This window comes from Schistocerca americana, chromosome 3, assembly GCF_021461395.2.
Source record: "Schistocerca americana isolate TAMUIC-IGC-003095 chromosome 3, iqSchAmer2.1, whole genome shotgun sequence".
Classification (NCBI taxonomy): domain Eukaryota; kingdom Metazoa; phylum Arthropoda; class Insecta; order Orthoptera; family Acrididae; genus Schistocerca; species Schistocerca americana.
In genome coordinates, this window is record NC_060121.1 from 627,921,208 (window position 1) to 627,940,565 (window position 19,358).

At 36.5% G+C, this 19,358-nt stretch overlaps 1 protein-coding gene across 1 annotated transcript in view; it reads right to left on the bottom strand.

Moving 5' to 3' along the window:
- Window positions 1–19,358, bottom strand: part of LOC124606264 — a 402,667-nt gene that overhangs the window by 40,613 nt on the left and 342,696 nt on the right. The window contains exon 11 of the mRNA XM_047138242.1: window positions 2,455–2,571. Coding sequence (XP_046994198.1) covers window positions 2,455–2,571 — 117 coding nt within the window. The remainder of the gene's footprint in view (window positions 1–2,454; window positions 2,572–19,358) is intronic.

Below are 19,358 nucleotides of genomic sequence, written 5' to 3' on the forward strand. Positions count from 1 at the left end.
TAAGTTGTCCTCACTGAGCTCATATGTGTTTCCATTAATTTTCCTAAACAAAACTACACAAACTGCACAACTGCACTTGTTATCAGACATGATGAAATTGAGTGCACCATCTTGGATTCACAGCTTTGCTACAGTTATTTTCTGAGAGTCACTCTAGTATTCTAAAGGTGCTGCAGTGTTCAGTTTACTAAAAGAACATCCTTATGTGATCTTCAGCAAAGAATTGGTACTATTGTTATCAAAGAAAAGTTCTTAACTACTGTTGACTCCATTGTTCTTTCATTGATTATTCTCTGAGGGCTGCTGTTTACTTGATCCGTGTTCCTTTTCTGAATCTATTTTTAAATGCCAAATTTCTAAACATAATTGTTGGTTGACAATCTGTAATTCACACCTTACTGTGTGCTCATCATGATTGACTATGTGATTTTTTCAGTTATTAAAAATTATCCATCATTTTGTTCACATCCTTTCCAAGTAAAGTAAGTATCTGCAGCGGTCCCACCATCAATGCTGGGTTTTACTGCACTGCATTACTGAAGAAAAATGCTCCAACAGAAGAATGTTGGCTGCATCATCCTGTATTTGTTCTATCTTTGGATACCACACTTTTGTGATTAATTCAGATTACTGCTACAGCCCATGGAAGACTATAGGTTTTCTTCCCTCCTCAGGAGTAGTGATGAGTAAAGGAACACTGAGGAACATACTTCTGACAACATTCTTATGAGAATTTCATTCACGAGTGGTGATGGAGTGTGAGTTTGGCTCAAATGGCTCTGAGCACTATGGGACTTAAACATCTGAGGTCATGAGTCCCCTGGAACTTAGAACTACTTAAACCTAACTAACCTAAGGACATCACAGACATCCATGCCTGAGGCAGGATTCGAACTTGCGACCATAGCGGTCGTGCGGTTCCAGACTGAAGTGCCTAGAACCGCTCAGCCACATCGGCCATCCCGAGTGTGAGTTTATTAAGGGTGTTAGTGAATGATATTATAACCATAGACCAGTTAGTTGTGGCACATTATCATTTTCGTGTGAGTAGTATGTCTAAAACCATTCTGACACAGTTCAGAATTACTGTGCTGCATTATCTTGCTGAAGGAATATGTCTCTTGCAGGTTGATGTTGGTGACTAAATAATGCACGTGATCAAATAGTAGTTTCCTGTATTGTTTACTGGTGCAGGATGACAGAAAACACAAGGGTGTCATTTCATCCTATGTAAACATTTCCCATATGGGAATACTCTATTAAAATACATCTTCTATACACCACATGCTGCACTAGAAATGTTTCATTTTCCAAAACCAGTTTTCAGGTTTATAGCCCATCACTGGTGGCATCTGATACAGAGGAACAAACAACTGTATGTGCAACAATTACTACGAAATGATAATTGTATACATATAGCAGTAATATAAGTCTACTTACATTACGCACTTCTATAGCAATGACATACTTATCAGTTAATGCAACAGGATCCAAAATATATCCAGTAACATAGTACACAGTTTGTCTTGTATGTTACTGCTATCAAATTTTTGGCAGTGATAATTCTTGATACTGTTTGACATAACTGTCATACAGAATAAACATGAAAATCACAGGTCAAGGAGTCTACATTACCTACGTTGTGTACAATGTAAAATCCAGGATGGAATAATGACAATATTATGAAAAAAGATAGACTGCTGCTCATCATAAAGTGGAGATACTGAGTAGCAGACAGGCACATTGAAAAGACTACTAAACACATTAGATTTCGGCCAGTAGGCCTCCTTATGAAACAGAATATATCAGACGCACATTCATAAAAATGGAATTTACACACACATGATCACTGGCTCTGGTTGACACACATGATCACTGGCTCTGGCTGCTGAGGTCAGACTGTGAGCAGCTGTGCACATCATGCAGCCACAGATAGGGGAGACTAGGTGTGTGTGTGTGTGTGTGTGTGTGTGTGTGTGTGTGTGTGTGTGTGTGCGTGTGTGTGTGTGTGTGTGCTGTCTAATTTGAAAGAAGCCCTTTTGGCCAAAAGTTTACTCATTTGACAGTCCTTTTGTTGTACCTAAATCTGACTCAGCATGTCCGCTACATGATGAGTTGTAGTCTATCCGTTTCATAATATTGTCATTATTCTATGCTGGATTTTTCCATTGCTTGTTTTATTTCTACTATGATTTTTGAGATTAACATTCACAATGACTTTTACTTTGATTTACATTTATTAATAATTATTAACTCCAGTGAGGTGGTTACACCACAATAGGCATCACAGAAATCTTAAGGTAACATAAGTAGTGTATTTCTCATACTGAAGATGAAATTATCTTAATATGACACAAAAAGTGTTTTTCCTGCTCTTCTAATTCAAAAATAACAAATAGTAAAACTTGAATATTGATAGTATTGTGTCCATGAATAAAATGTAGATCAACATACCTGATTTATGAGGCACCATGCAAGGCGAACGGCATCCTTCACATACTGAATCAGACCAGGGCAGTCTTTGAGGCATGGATAGTCATAAAGTGTTGCCCAGATTTGTGAACATACTTCCTGTGAAAAAGCAAATAGAAATATGTACTCTTAATGGTGCTGCTTCAACATTGTGAAACTGCGATACTAAAATGTGCTGTGGATATAGTATGGAAAATCATCAGTTAAAATTTGATCACACATGTGCTCCCTTACAGAATAAACAATGAATTACCTACATAACCTGTTTTGTGTTGGTTTCTTACTTGTAAGTAAGTGACACAGTGCTTTTGAGCTAAAAACTGAATACCAGTAAATTCTGTGGCCACTAATAAAAAAATTGGCATACAACAGTGTCTAAAAAAATTAAATTGAAAAGTTCTGTGAGCAACTGTTGTTGTGGTCTTCAGTACAGAGAGTAGTTTGATGCAGTTCTCTGTGCCACTCTATCCTGTGCAAGCCTCTTCATCTCTGAGTAACTATTGCAGCCTGCATCCTCAATCTGCTTAGTGTATTCATCTCTTGGTCTCCCTCTTAGATTTTTACCCTCCATGCTTCCCTTCAATACTAAATTTGTTAGCCTTTGATGTCTCAGAATGTGTCCTACCAACTGATCCCTTCTTCTAGTCAAGTTGTGCCATGAATTTCTCTCCTCCCCAATTCTATTCAGTACCTCCTCATTAGTTATGTGATCTACCCATCTAATCTTCAGCATTCTTCTGTAGCACCACATTTCAAAAGCTTCCATTCTCTTCTTGTCTAAACTATTTATTGTCCATTTTTCACTTCCATATACGGCTACACCCCATACAAATACATTCAGAAAGGACTTCCTGACACTTAAATCTATACTCGATGTTAACAAATTTCTCTTCTTCAGAAATGCTTTCCTTGCCATTTCTGGTCTACGTTTTATATCCTCTCTATTTTCACCACCATCAGTTATTTTGCTCCCCAAATAGCAAAACTCACCCACTATTTTAAGTGTCTCATTCCCTAATCTAATTCCCTCAGCATCACTTTTTTAATTCAACTGCATTCCATTATCCTCCTTTTGCTCTTGTTGATGTTCATCTTATATACTCTTTTCAAGACACTGTCCATTCCATTCAACTGCTCTTCCAAGTTCTTTGCTGTCTCTGACAGAATTACAGTGTCGTTAGCAAACCTCAAAGATTTTATTTCTTCTCCATTGATTTTAATCCCTACTCCAAATTTTTCTTCTGTTTCCTTTACTGCTTGCTCAATATACAGATTGAATAACATTGGGGGTAGGCTACAACCCTGTCTCATTCCCTTCTCAACCACTGCTTCCCTTTCATGTCCTGCAACTCTTGTAGCTGCCATTTGGTTTCTGTACACCTTGAAAATAGCCTATCGTGTCCCGTTATTGACCCCTGCCACCTTAAGAAGTTGAGAAAGAGTATTACAGTCAACATTGCCCCAAAAGATTTCTCTAAGTCTACAAACGCTAGAAACATAGGTTTGCTTTCCTTAATCTATCTTCTAAGGTAAGTCAAACGGTCCGTATTGACTCATGTGCTCCAACATTTCTATGAAATCCAAACTGATCTTCCCTGAGGGTAGCTTCTACCAATTTTTCCATTCGTCTGTTAAAAGTTTGTGTTAGTATTTTGCAGACAAGACTTATTAAACTGATAGTTTGGTAATTTCCACACCTGTCAACACATACTTTCTTTAGGATTGGAATGATTGTATTCTTCTTGAAGTCTGAGGGTATTTTATCTGTCTCATACAACTTTCTCACCAGATGAAAGAGTTTTATCATGGCTGGCTCTCCCAAGGCTATTAGTAGTTCTAATAGAATGTTGTCTACTCCCAGGGCCTTGTTTTAACTTAGATCTTTCAGTGCTCTGTCAAATTCTTCATGTAGAATCATATCTCCCATTTCATCTGCATCTACATTCTCTTCCATTTCCATAATATCACCCTCAAGTACATTACATTTGTATATACCCTCTATATACTCCTTCCACCTTTCTGCTTTCCCTTCTTTGCTTAGAACTTTTTTTCCATCTGAGCTCTTGATATTCATACAAATGGTTCTCTTTTCTCCAAAGGTCTCTGTAATCTTCCTGTAGGCAGGATCTATTTTGCCCCTATCATATATGCCTCTACATCCTTACATTTTTCCTCTAGCTGTCCCTGCTTAGCCATTTTGCACTTCCTGTCAATTTAATTTTTGAGATGTTTGTATTCCTTTTTGCCTGCTTCATTTACTGCATTTTTATATTTTCTCCTTTCATCAGTTAAATTAAGTATCCCTTCTGCTACCCAACGATTTCTACTAGCCCTCGTCTGTTTACCTACTTGATCCTCTGCTACCTTCACTATTTCATCTCTCAAAGCTACCCATTGTTCTACTGTATTTCTTCCCCTTATTCTTGTCAATCAACCTCTATGCTTTCTCTGAAACTCTCTTAAACCTCTGGTATTTTCAGTTTATCCAGGTCCTATCTCCTTAAATTACTACCTTTTTGCAGTTTCTTCAGTTTTAATCTACAGTTCATAACCAATAAATTGTTGCCAAAGTCCACATTTGCCCCTGAAAATGTCTTACAATTTAAAATCTGGTTCCTAAATCTCTGTCTTACTGTTATATAATCTATCTGAAACCTTCTAGTGTCTCCAGTCCTCTTCCATGTATGCAACCTCCTTTCGTAATTCCTAAACCACATGTTAGCTATCATTAAGTTATGTTCTGAGCAAAATTCTATCAGGCGGCTTCCTCTTTCATTCCTTATCCCCATTCCATATTCACCTACTACTTTTCCTTCTCATCCTTTCCTTACTATTGAATTTCAGTCCACAATGACTATTAAATTTTCATCTCTCTTCACTATCTGAATCATTTCTTTTATCGCATTTCTTCAATCTCTTCATTATCTGCGGAGCTAGTTGGCATATAAACTTGTACTAATGTGGTAGGCATGGGCTTCATGTCTATCTTGGCTACAATAATGCATTCACTATGCTGTTCACAGTAGCTTACCCATGCTCCTATTCTTTTATCCATTATTAAACCCACTCCTGCATTACCCCTATTTGAATTTGTATTTATAACCCTATATTCACCTGGCCAGAAGTCCTGTTCCTCCTGCCACTGAACTTCACTAATTTCCACTATTTCTAACTTTACCCTATCCATTTCCCTTTTCAAATTTTCTAATGTACCTGCCTGATTAAGGGATCTGACATTCCACACTCCAATCCTTAGAACGTCAGTTTTCTTTCTTCTGATAACAATGTCCTCCTAAGTAGTTCCCACCCATAGATCTGAACTGCGGACTATTTTACCTCTGGGATATTTTACCCAAGAGAATGCCATCATCATTTAACCATACAGTAAAGCTGCATGTCCCCAGGAAAAATTACAGCTGTGGTTTCCCCCGTGCTTTCAGCCATTCACAGTACCAGCAGAACAAAGCTATTTTGAATAATGTTACAAGGCCAGATCAGTCAATCATCCAGACCACTGCCCCTGCAACTAGTGAAATGGCTGGTGCCCCTCTTCAGAAACCATATGTTTGTCTGGCAACTACCTAATTTTAAAAAAGTAATAAATATGAAAATTTCTTCCACAACAATGGAATAGTTAATGCAGATTGTGGTTAGCCCTAGCCATCAAACATGTTTGGCTGAAACAGTGATATGGCATGCTTTATGTTACATGATTCAAAAGCTCTGTTTGTAGTTATTCTGATTGTACAGAGAGAACTGTTCACATTTCTAGAAAAGTCATTGGGGAGACTGGCCAGTTACAACTCATTTCCTCAGTGTTGCAGACAAGTTATATAACAGGGATGCACAGACTGCAACCCAAAGGCTGCTGTTGATTGATTTCTACCTCACCACATCGTTCTTTCTTGCACCTAGTTTCATGGCTTGTTATTTTTAAATCCTGCACACTTGCACTGCAATGTAATCACAGCAATAAGAGAGTCACATGGGCTTGCAGGGAATGATATCATTTTGTCATCATCAGTGAGTGCTCCATCAGCCTAGACATTTGTATGTTCAACTTTTTGTAACAAAGTTAAGTGACAATTTCTTCATGTATATCTGTAAATGTGTAAAAATTTACTTAATCATTATCATTAAATAATAATGAAGTAGTTTTCTTTCCCCAACAATTTTTGTTTCTGTTCATAGTCATCATTCACAAGATTCATCATTACCACTAAAATTAATCCAGCAATGGATAAAACAGAGCCATGTAGGAAATGGCGAAATGCAAAGTTCAGTATGAAAAGCAACACTTCCTGGGTAGCTGGACCAAAATATACTGCTAGATATAATCCTGCTATCAGACAAAGTCTATCATCAGATGTAGACAGAGCAAACCACATACACTTTGACACAAAGCATAACTCAGATACACATGGCCATTGTTGCCTCCAGGCACTAAGGACCAGCTGTGTGTGAAGTGCACCTGACACACCATTAATGCCTAGACGCAATAGTGGCAGTGCCTGAGTTACACATGTATGAAACAGTTTTGTATTCATCATGAAGGAATTAAACATGAGGAGACACTTTGACAAGCAGCTTTCAAACCCGCATCTGGCCATCCTGATTGAGGTTTGCCAGGATGGTTCCTTTGAAATGGTATAGCCAATTTCCTTCCCCATCCTTCCCTAATCTGAGCTTGTGCTCCATATTTAATGAGCTCATTGTTGATGGGAAATTAAACACTAATCCCCTCCTACTCCACTACAACAGAAATATGTTCAGAAATTCTCGCCTTACATCAGAATATTGCCAGTCCTTTATGGATGGAGCTTTTATCAAAACTTCTTTCAATATAGCTGCTACAAATTTTTTTTCAGAATCAGCAAAACATTTTGGGAAAATTCTGTTCAATCACATGACTGTAAAGGAGAATTATTGCAAAGTTGGGAAATACAAATGACAAATTAACAACTGTCTCAATGTAATTTGCTTACTTTTTAATGGCTACTGATGAATCAGTTGACATCACCTCTACACCCATGTTGTTATGCCACTCGAAAACACTAACACATGGCATATGAAGTATGTGAGGAGCTGATTGGAATGAGTTCAGTGCTGAAAAAATCTAAGGCTAGAGAAATATTCACTGGGCTCTTGAAACAGTGTTCCAACATTTATTTAGAGCTGACCAACTTAGCAGGTATTATGGCTGGTGGAGTGTCTTCCATGGCAGCAGTTAATTCTAGATTTGTATCATCACTGAAGCAGCCTTTAAGAACACATGATGATGCTTTGATGCACTTGTACTGCATTATCCACCAGGAGACTTCATGTCCAAAGGAAATAGCTCTTGAACAGATCATGAAATTTGTGATTTCAACAAATAAATTTGTAAAATATTAATTCTCAATCACAGATTATTCAGAGCAACTCTTAAAGTGTTGACACTGAATGTGATGATTTAATTTTTTTTGCAGAGAAATGAGATGCCTAAGATATGGTAAAAGATCGGAGCAATTTCTAAATTTAATTGATGAAATTTAAATTTCCATGACTGATAAGAACAGAATTATCTCTGACCTAAAAAATTGGGATTGGTTATGAAAATTATTCCTTTAGAATGATATTACTAATCATTTAAGACATTATATACTTGACTTTAAGGCAAAGATCAACTTTATGGTCATATTTTGTTACTTTCAGTGTAAGTTAAATCTGTGTCAAACTGCGTTGAAGTCATGAGATTATCTCCAATTTACTAATTGCAAGAAAATACTGAAAAAAGAATAGCCATCTAAATGACAACTCATCAAGATGCAAACCGATGAGACACTAAGCAGATCTATTTAACTTTTATTCTTGTTCACGGAGGTATGTTCCGTGTTTGCAGCTAAATGAAAGGCAGTTTGTTTCTTGTCATATGCATTTCACTTCTTTTATTTATGCAGCATATTCTGTTGAATCTAATACATGTTTGTTTTTAATTATCGTTTGGGGTTGCTTATGATTTCCAATTTTGCTAATCCATGTGTGTGGTCCTGGAGATGTGTTGATTCCGTCCCCATTCTCCAAACAGTCAGTTTCTGGCACTTTTTCACTCACGTTTATTGCAACACTTAATTTGCACTTTTCATTGAGTGTTCAACATGTGTGTGTTTACAGTATGTAGTGTTGCCAACTGCTGTTGTGTGTTTATCTTTCATCTTTTGTTTGCATTTTGTGGGTGGTTTGATATTTTCATTTGTTTTGTGCGTGTAGTTTCTTGTGAGTTGAATGTGTTACTCTTTACTTGCATGGATATTTGGTGGTTAACATGGTCAGTGAGTTAATTGCTTATATTGATTTGACCATTAATTACTCTCTTTTTCATGGCAAGGATTCTTTGTATATGAAAGTTTCACTGTAAAGTCAGGAGTGTTTTTTTGTAACTGTTCACTCTAATGGTTTTCATGCCCTGTCTGATGTTGGATGTTCTTGTCCATGTTTTATCAGGTGTTCAGCAAAGGCAGAATGGCTGTTTTCCTACGTACAGCTTCTTATATGTTCTTTATATCTAGTTTTGAAACTCCTGCTTGTTGTCCTCAGATATACTGATTCACACTGATCCTTGTTATTTATCTGATTTGTCTATAGTGTTCTGTAAATATTACTGAAATGTGTTTCTTGTTGTGTAAGCAATGTGAAATCCCTGTTACTTTAGTATGTTTGCTATTCTGTTTGTTGATTTGTGTTTGTATTTTAAAGTGTACCATTTATTTGTGTAGTCATGTCACAAGTGTTACTAATTTGTGTTTCTGTGTGTGCAGCAGCGTATACAATGTTCTGTGGTATTTGTATTCTCTACTTGTTTTTATTTTTCTTTGGTTGTGTTTTGATGGCGTGGTTGAATCTTTGTGCTATATGGGTATTATAACCATTGTTTATGGCTGTGAGTGGTATTTTTTGTAATTCTTTCTCATAATTTTCTTTGCTGAGTGGGATATTATTTAGTCTGCGTAATATGTGTCATAGTGCCGCTAATTTTTGATTTCAAGAGTGGTTGGACATGGCATGTATAATTGTGTCTGAGGCTATTGGCTTTCTGGGGATGTTAAAGTGTGCTTATTGTTGTCTCTCTTTATTGTTATATCCAAGGAATGTGTTTGCTGTAGTTGATCAATTTTCTCTGTTGGTTCATGTACCATAGATATTATTTTGTCCACATATCTGTACCAGTAAACAATTTTCGTCCTTTCTTTGTAATGAGTGTATCAAAGCTTGCATTTTCTATGGGGTTGGTGAATATGTTTGCTGATGTTGCTGATATAAGTATCCCACTGTAAGTCCACCTTTTCATAAGTAAATTTCCTTTCAAATTGGAAATAATTTTGGGACATGATTGCTTTAAGAGTTTGTCATATTTCACTAATATTGTCTGCAGGTAGTTTGTTGTATGCCAGTAGGTTTTCTTTAATTAGTTTTATTGTGTCTATGGTTGGTATTGAGGTGTATATGTTCTCTATGTTGAAGGAGATGAGTGATGCTGTTTTTGGAATGTGTAAGTCTTTTTATTTGTGTCATGAGTTCATTCATGTTTTTCACTGTTCTGCTGTTCTTTGTTTCATAGTGTTGCATTATGATTTTATTCTTGTCTTTTGCCACATTGTATGATGGCACATTCATTAAAAAAAAGTACTCTCTCAAGGAATGACACATTCACACATAACAAAACAAACAAACAAACACACACACACACACACACACACACACACACACACACACACACACACACACACACACAAAAACAGAAGAAAATATCAAACCACACACACAACACAAACAAAAAATGGAAGATAAACACACAGTGACAGCTGTCAACTCTTCTTACTGTAAAAACACACATGTTAAACAGACAACTAAAAGTGCAAATGAGTGTTGCAATAAATGTGGATTAAAAACACAAGAAATTGGTTACCTGGAAAATGGGGACTGAACGAACACATCCCCAGAACCATACATATGGACTAGCAACATTGGACACTGTAAGCAACACCACAAGATAATTTAACCTGATGAAACTTGTGCTACAAAAGTTGTTTCTAACCTGAAAACAAGATAAAAAATGAGAAAATGTGAAGTAGTCAGATATTTGTATCAACTACTTAATGCACAAGCCACTGAAGTGAAATGCATATAGCAAAAGCCTTTCATTTAATTACAAAGATGGAACATGCCTCGATGAATTTTGAAGCCGCTAAGGAATGATGGAAAATGGAGAAAATGACAATTTTATCATTGTTTTGATACAACCAGTTATAAATTATTGCCAGATAATCCATTAAAATTCATTTGCCTCTTTGGTTCAGTGTATATCTGTGAATGATCTTCTTCCATAATGGATATTAACAAATGAAAGAGTAGAAACCGCTTGACCAGTGGAAATATAGAATAAATTTTGTGCTTATCTATCACAAAAATTGAGCTGAACATCAAAGTGATCATGAAATCAATGTAATACCATGATTCAAAGTAAATAATGCTTTTGGAATGAATGATGTGCTTGCCTAGTGCTACGTACGAAGTGATACACAAAATATCTGAGAATTTAATTGCAAAAATGAGAAAACTATACTTATGTCTTAATGTCCTCCATCACCTTCAAAGTGGTCACCTTAGGCATGTATCCAATGATCTCAGCATTGTTCCCATTTTTGGAAGCACTCCTATAAGTCCACAGGCTGAAAGGTGTTCAGGACTATTGCAACTCCTCTTAGATGTCTATAATTGAGTCAAAACATGATACTTTCAACCTAATTTTCATCTTTGGGAACAGGTAGAAGTCCCATGGGATGGGTTTCACTAGTAGGGAGGATGTGGAACTGTGGCCATGTTGTTTTTGGCCAGGAATTCTTCACAATGAGTGAGGTGCGGGCATGTGCGTTGTCATGGTGCACCAACCAGTCTTTCTTTTTTCATGACTCTGGCTATTTGAACTGAATACTTTCCCTCAGTTGCCACAAAATTGTGCAGTTAATAGTCTGACCATGTGGAACAAACTTCTTATCCACTATTCCCCAAAGTTTGAAAAAAATGATCAGCATTTGCTTCAAGTTACTGCAAGCTCATTGAGCTTTTTGTGGCATTGGAAGTGATGGCATTTTCCATTGTGATGATTGCTGCTTCATTTCATGGTCATAGCTATAGACTCAAGATTTGTCATCTTGACTCTGGATAAGAAATTTGGATACCCTCAAACTCTTTGTTGCAGCTCAGTGCACATCTGAATCCAGAGGTTTCATTGGTCGATGCTAAGAAGGCGAGGGACAAACTTTGCTGCAATTTGTCTCATGATCAATTCATCAGCTAGAATTCATTGACATGTACTGTGTGACAGCCCAAGTCTCACACAAACATTTATGCCTGTTGATGGTCAACCAGAATGTTCATCTTCTTCTACAGATTCTCAGCCTTCCTTGAAGCACTTAAACTATTCAAATGCTCTTACTTGACTCAGTGCACACCAGATGCCTCTGTCAGCATGCAGTGGGTTTCAAGTGCAGTTTTCTTCAACTTCAAAAGGAATTTGATGCAAATCCATTGCTCCTTCATGTTATCCATTTTACAATTCACAGAATCACTGAAACACATACTGACATGCACCACTACAACTCACATCTGCACGCACCAAAAATGACAACTTTATGCCACAGTAGCTAAGATGTGTACCTCAAGACAGCTAGTGACAGAATCTCATACTGCTACTGGTTTCATAGGTACAATGACATTGTCGGATATTTTGGGTAGCACCTCGTAAATGTAGCTGTGTGGCTATTCTTACACTTTGGCACACTCTGAAATGCAATTGAAAGACGAACCTTATGATGAGCCCTCAGATAATGTACTGGCCTCTTTGTCATGGTCATAACATCTGGGAAAATGAGCCCACTGTCTAGTAAATGGTTTTTTAGAAATTTCAATAGCAGGTCATTATACAATATCCATACTATCCTGATATGAAGTGCAAGCAAAAGCTATGTGTAGCCTAGCTCCTTCCAGTTCTTTTTATTATACTTCCTAAGAGGCCACTAGTCATTGTAGTGTCAACATCTTGATATCTTGCAAAAGTCATCAGTTGGTGACTATATGCAAAAAAGATAATAAATAAAATAAAATAAAATATACTGGCTGCTTCTTCTGTCCTCACCACCTGAAGTGTTATGTCAGCAAATGTAACTTATTTGACTATCAATATTTATGTTTTCAAACATAAGAGCAGATATGCCATCAAAGGTTTTAAACAGATCTGCTCCATTTCTAATCAGGATTTTATCTCTTTCACTACATCCAAGTTGTTTCATCTTCCATTAATGTTGAATAGCATGACAAAGATTCTACTGCAAAAACAGAAGTGAAGCATGCTCTTAATATTGACTTTGGCAGTGCAATATGTCTCACTGAAATTGTGGAACAGAGTACCTGTCCTTGCCTTCAAGTGCAAGAAAATTCATAGTTTACTGGTAAGCCAAACAGTAAACTGTCAGCCTGCTGAAAAAGAAATCATGGGTTAAGACTGGATTGTGTGATTCATAAAGTAGGTGTCAATATCAGTCTCCTGTTTTGCTGACTATATTACTAGAGTTGAAGCAAATTTTCAAAAATTGCCATTGAAAAAGACTTTCAAAATGCAAAAACTGGTGGAAACAATATGTATACATGTATATCCTCAATTTGGAAAAAGAAAGTAATTTTTATGTAGGGAAAAGGACTTTCTGTTGCATCATAAATCCAAACTTGATGGTTATTAACAAGAATGAAGCACAAAGAAACCAACTTTAGACTGCATCTCTTGTAGCATTCACATATTAGACACCTTGCACTAATATCATTTAAATCAAAGATTTTTTGTGTAGCATACGTGACATGGCACATTACTGTGATGAAAATGGTATTTATAATGATCTGATAATTATTGTACTAGGAAAACATACACATCTACATGGGATGGTAAAGTTGTCTCTGCAATGTTCTGCTGATCTGAGCAGTTTCATTCCATTTTTAACTACATTACTGTGCAGCACTTTTGGCTTGCTGATTGAACAGTAATTGTTTTTATATGTACAGTACCAAAGATGAAAGATTTAATTATTTATGATTAGTAGGTGTAATAATCCAGAAAAAACATCATGGTTACTGCTTAGTGTAATAAAGAACTGTTCCCCTCCCTGTGATGTTAGGGGGCACTGACCACGTGGAAGCATACTTGCCACGAGTAGCCTAACTGTCACGTTTCTACCTGCCTTGGGTTACTACCTGAAATGATCTAAAAAATGTTGGCACTGTCCAAGTCCAGTCTCTTTGAAATAATAAAAACAGCAATTGGCAGCTGTAGAATGAGTGTGCTTTCATCAAAATTATATAAGAATACGTACAGTGCAACAAATTTAGATGAAGTCATAAAGTACTGCTCATTAAATACCACAAATAAAACTTAAATACCACAAATAAAACTACTGTGAGAAGACATAGTCTTAATTTTTTCTCATACTCTCTTTGTAACCAAGTACTGCAGTGAAACTTGCTGGCAGATTAAAACTGTGTGCCAGATGAGGACTCAAATCTGAGAACTTTGTCTTTCATGGTCAATTGCTCTACTCACTGAGTTACCAAAGCATGACTTGTGACCTGTCCTCACACCTTTACTTCTGCCATTACATCATCTCCTAACTTCCAAACTTCACAGAAGTTCTCCTGTCTAGCATGCAGGACTAGCACTCCTGGAAGAAAGGATATGCAGTATTGCAGAGACATGAGTAAGCCATAGTCTAGGGGATGTTTCCAGAATGAGTTCTTCACTCTGTAGTTGAGTGTGCACTGCACTGATATGAAACTCCTGACAGATTTAAACTGTGTACTGAACCAGGACTCAACCTGGGAATTCTTGCCTCTCACAGCAAGAGAGAGTCTGTGAGTGGATGTAGAATGTCCATCCGTTTCAAAGTATATGTGGTAACACACACCACTGATGAAAAGTGAAAGACTATTGCAGAGGAATTATGGTGCATCACATATAGATTTTGGTTGTGGCCTAAATAGAGACAAATCACAATAGAAATTAACATAACTTGAAAACTGCTGGTCATTCATGCTAGTGAATCACAAAAAAAGAGCTAATTTTAGCTGTAGTTTCAAAAATAGGACCTTTTGGATAGTCTGAAATTCAACTGCTACAGAAGTCACAGTATTTTCATAACAGTAATGGTAGTAGCTAATACACTGATGATAAAGATTAAAATAGGGAAACAGAAACTGTGCTAAAAATGATCATAGAAGTCAGTTCTGAAAATTATTGGTAGTACACACATAATTACACCCCTCCTCCCCTTTTCCTCCTTCTCTGGACAACTGTCATTAATTATGTCTCAACTGAACAGAACAGTGAATTAAAGAGAACACTAAAATTGTGGCAGAAGAAAGAGTAACAATGACATTAAAATAAAATATCTACAAGAATACTAGCGGAAACAAACTAAATAGATGAAACAACTTTCCATAAAGGAGGCAATGTTCAAGGCAGAATGTAGCATCAGTTGCATATTTTACTTTAAGTCTTTGAACACAAATAAGCTAAGCTTAAATGTTAAACTTATTGTTTGTGTATCTAATCACAACCTAACACTTTGATTATATCTCAAGTAGTTATGTTTATTTGTTCCACTGTTTTAATTCCACCCAACTTTTCTAGTATAGTATTATTTGGAGATACAATTCACTATAATGTTAATGATTATACATTTGGAGTAATGACTTTTGGTGACCATAATCGCACTCTGTTTCTGTTGATGGTACTAAACATTAGCAAACATTGTTCACAGATGCATGAGGTTTTGCATTGAAAGATAGACGTTCATAAAATGGAAAACTATCTTTAATATGTGTTGAGTAAGTGGATCAAATGATGAGGATACAGATTCATACATTCCATAAATTCCACTGTATAGAAGGGCCTTCAGGGATGTGGGAAGAGTCAAATTATATACCAGCTAGGAGAAGCAGCCAATGCAAACTACTATGCTAATAACAAGTTAGAAATAATGATTATCTTCTTACAATGATTATTATAGTAATTACTTCTAGATTACTTTATTAATACACTAACTGGAGATTGTGTGGTAGTTGGAATAAAAAGATAAACTTTAAACTATAAGAAGTAAAAAGAATTATGGAAAACACATTCTAACTACTTACAATACTTGTTTATAAACAACAGTTTTCATTTTGTTATGTACAAATTTTTCAAACTTCATACTGAAGAGCAAGCTACGTATAATTGACCATGAGAGAAGCAGCAGTCTTTGAGGTTGATGCGACAATATTTTAAAGTTTGTCCTTGCACTTTGTCAATTGTACAACTGTAAGCTAATTTGCTTGGAAATTGCAGTCTTTTAAATTGGAATAGCAGTTCAGTAAAATTGGAGTAGCAGTTCAGTAGAGGTCAATGGTATTCTGGGGATAAATAGTGTGTATGCTTGTACTTTCCATTCATGAGTTCAGTTTTGATGATGTTATTTGATAGCTGTTTGACGATCATCTTGTTCCATTACATAATTTTGGTGAGTTGATATTTCTGTGTAGTATGATTGGAGATCCAATTTTATGTTGAAGGCAGGGCTATGGTATTCCTGTTACTGTAGAAATTCTGTGGGGAAGTTCACACTTTCTTCAACATTTATCAACATGTCAATCGATTTGTATATTCTCTCTTCTCCAGGAATTTTCTTTCGAGTATTAAAGCTGATATCATCAACGATATTATTTTTAGCTGCCAAAATTGCTCCTTCAAATACCCAGTACATATTGATATAGTTTTGGACAATGTTTGGATAATTTTGATCAATGAGTTCATTTTCAGCAATAGCTATGTTACAGAAATCACTTTTAAGTTTAAGGAGGCTGGTCATCTGGTTAGGTAGGAAATGTGCCTTCACCTGTTTGTAATAGTTGTTGAGCATAATGTGCTATTATTTTGTCTTTTGCTAGTTCAGCTCTCATATCTTTTATTAGTCACTGTATTTGTATATGTGGCCAGAGATGTGATTTTTTTTTAAAGCATCCATTGATCTTGTCTGCTGATGTTGACTTGGGGGTAACTGGAAGTGTTTGTCGAAAAATCTCCTGAGAGTATGATTAAAGCTCCTCCTGTCACTTCAGGGTTTCCCTGCAGTTTTTGTTATGTTCTGTCAATGGCTTCAAGTGATTTTTTATGTGCTATAGTGCATTCATCCCAGAAGATAATTTTTGGCTTGCTTTAGAAGGTAACCTGATCCAGATACTCTTGAGATTTTACACATAGGAAATTACCCTTCAGCTGTATTCAGTAGTAGTTGTGGGGCAGAGTGGGCAGTTTGTCCTCCTTACATAAGTGTGACTGCAATGCCGGATGATGGGAGTGCAAGTGCAATGTCTTCTTTAGCATGTATTTCCACCAGCAATAGATTTATTACAAATGTTTTCCCAGTGCCGCCTGGTGCATCGAAGTAAATAATTCTGCCAGTGTTGTTGTTGACCTGGTCCATGATAACATTGTAAATTTTCTTTCAATTGCCATTGAGGAGTGGTTTGTTGTGAGCAATGTATTGGAACAGTTCATTGATATTGTAGCTTGTTTCCTTTGTAATTGTGAAGTTTAGCACACTGACAGCATCTTTTCATGGTGCTTGCATCCTAAGTTGTACTAAGGCCTGGTTGTTTATTGCTAAACATTTATCATCACTGAAGATGTCATTGTTGAATTCGATGGTTAGTTCAGGATGAGCTTATCAGATATGGTTCAGTACATTATCACTCACACTCTCTTTCAAGAAGTCCCATAGCTGTTTTGATTCGATGGGTTACTTCTTGTTATAATGAGGCAAATAAGTCTCTCATTTGTTTACGTGAGGCTGTGAATGAGGCTTTGAGGTTTCTTGTACTGTTAATTCCCAGTTGTTGTCATTTTCCAGTAGTCCGAAGCATTGGCAGGCTTCTCTGTACATCTGGCATAAGTAACCAACAACCATCTTGAAATCTGTGAAACTTATTGGTTCCCATATTTTGTGTAGCAACATCCTAAGGTAGAAACATTCAGCATTGTTCAGATGTACAGTGTATATGCAGCCAAATGCACCAGTTTTTGTGATTCCTGGATGATCTTCTACTGGAATTCTTTTTTTTCATCACTGAAAGATATGTGTTCCACATATGATAGGTAGGGGTGTCAACATATAGTAATTATTTTAGCGAATGGATTAATTTCACACAGTTGATAAAAAGCTATCAATGTTGTGTTCTAATCCAGTTCCCGTGCAGTTTTTCTTGTGTTGTCCTCTGTCCATTCACCAAATGTATTGCTAGAAGTTGCTCAATTGTGCTCAATTGGTTCACATTGGTGCATGGAAAAACCAAAAATCCACAATGCTGCTTCATTACTGTTGATGTATTTTCCCATTTAGTGCATAGGATCTCACCGTTTCTGTTTTTTTGTTTACTGTCTTTGCCATGTCACTGCTTTTTGCTTTTGTTCACATACTTACAGACATATTTGATTGATTTCACTGAATGGCAGTATTCTACATTTATATGTGCTTGGAACATTTTGGTAACTAGTGTGTTATGTGGTACTACCCATTGATTATCTATTACCAGTTTGTTGCTGCCTCATATTCATACTTTTGCTGTGAAATCACTGTTTTTGGATGAGCATCTTCTGTTTTTGGGGTAGCCATCAACTCCGGTTTGTGTGTTGTCCAAGCAGTGGTGGCTTTTGGGAATACATTTAGGGTGTTCATCAATTTTTAGATTCAGATAAATTTGAGAGTGTGAAATTAATGGAATCTACTGTATAACAGTTATGCTTATTAACAAGTTTATACAACTAAAGCCACTGCCAATAATAGTAACAACAGTAACAGTAATAATAATAATAATAATAATAATAATAATAAAACCCGTGGAGGCCCGGAAAAAGAGTAGGCCTCCGGTATGTTCTGCCAGTCGTAAAAGGCGATGAAAAGAACAAACCACTAATAGGGCTAGCCCCCCTTTTAGTGTGATTAGTTGGTTCAGGACAGAACTAATGAAGCCTCGGACAAGCGCTGTCATGGTTGGGAACGACGCTTGAACCCTATGCCCGTCCACAATAGTAACGACACTGCTAGCCACACGGAAAATGATTTAAATCCAAATAGAGGTGTTTTGCAGGATATGCTTCCTGCAACAACTCTAGAAGAAAAACAAAGACAGAGGATGAGATGGTCAGATGAAGTTAACCGACACCTCATGTTCTGTTATTACCAAGCAACAAACTTAGGAACCAACACAACTGGATACAGATCACAAGTATACACAGCATTTATTACCAGATACCCAGAATTAAAATTTTTAACAGAACAATGGCTAGATGATCAGATCTGTGTAATAATAAAAAATAACAGGATACCCCAGTCAGAATTAGAAAACATCAAACAACAAATACAACAAATACTGGAACAAAATAATGTGCAATCAGAAGAAGAAGAAAATACAGTAATGGACTCAAACATCCCAGAGCAAACAAACAACGAACAACACGCATCAATTAAACAATCAGAGGAAAACAAAATCTTAAGACAGCCACCAGAACAAGCACAAATAGAATATGAAGTGACACACATGTTAGATATAGAAGAAAAATTTCAGGTGACGTATATAGAATACAAAGACACAAATACAGACATTAGACCATTCTTGCATAGACCACCAAATAACCCACAAGTCGAAACAACAATAACAACTATCAACACAATCATACACAACAAAATAAATGAAAATACAACTATGGAAGAGTTACAACTACTGGTTTATATAGGAGCACTCACTACACTAAATATACACACTAGGCA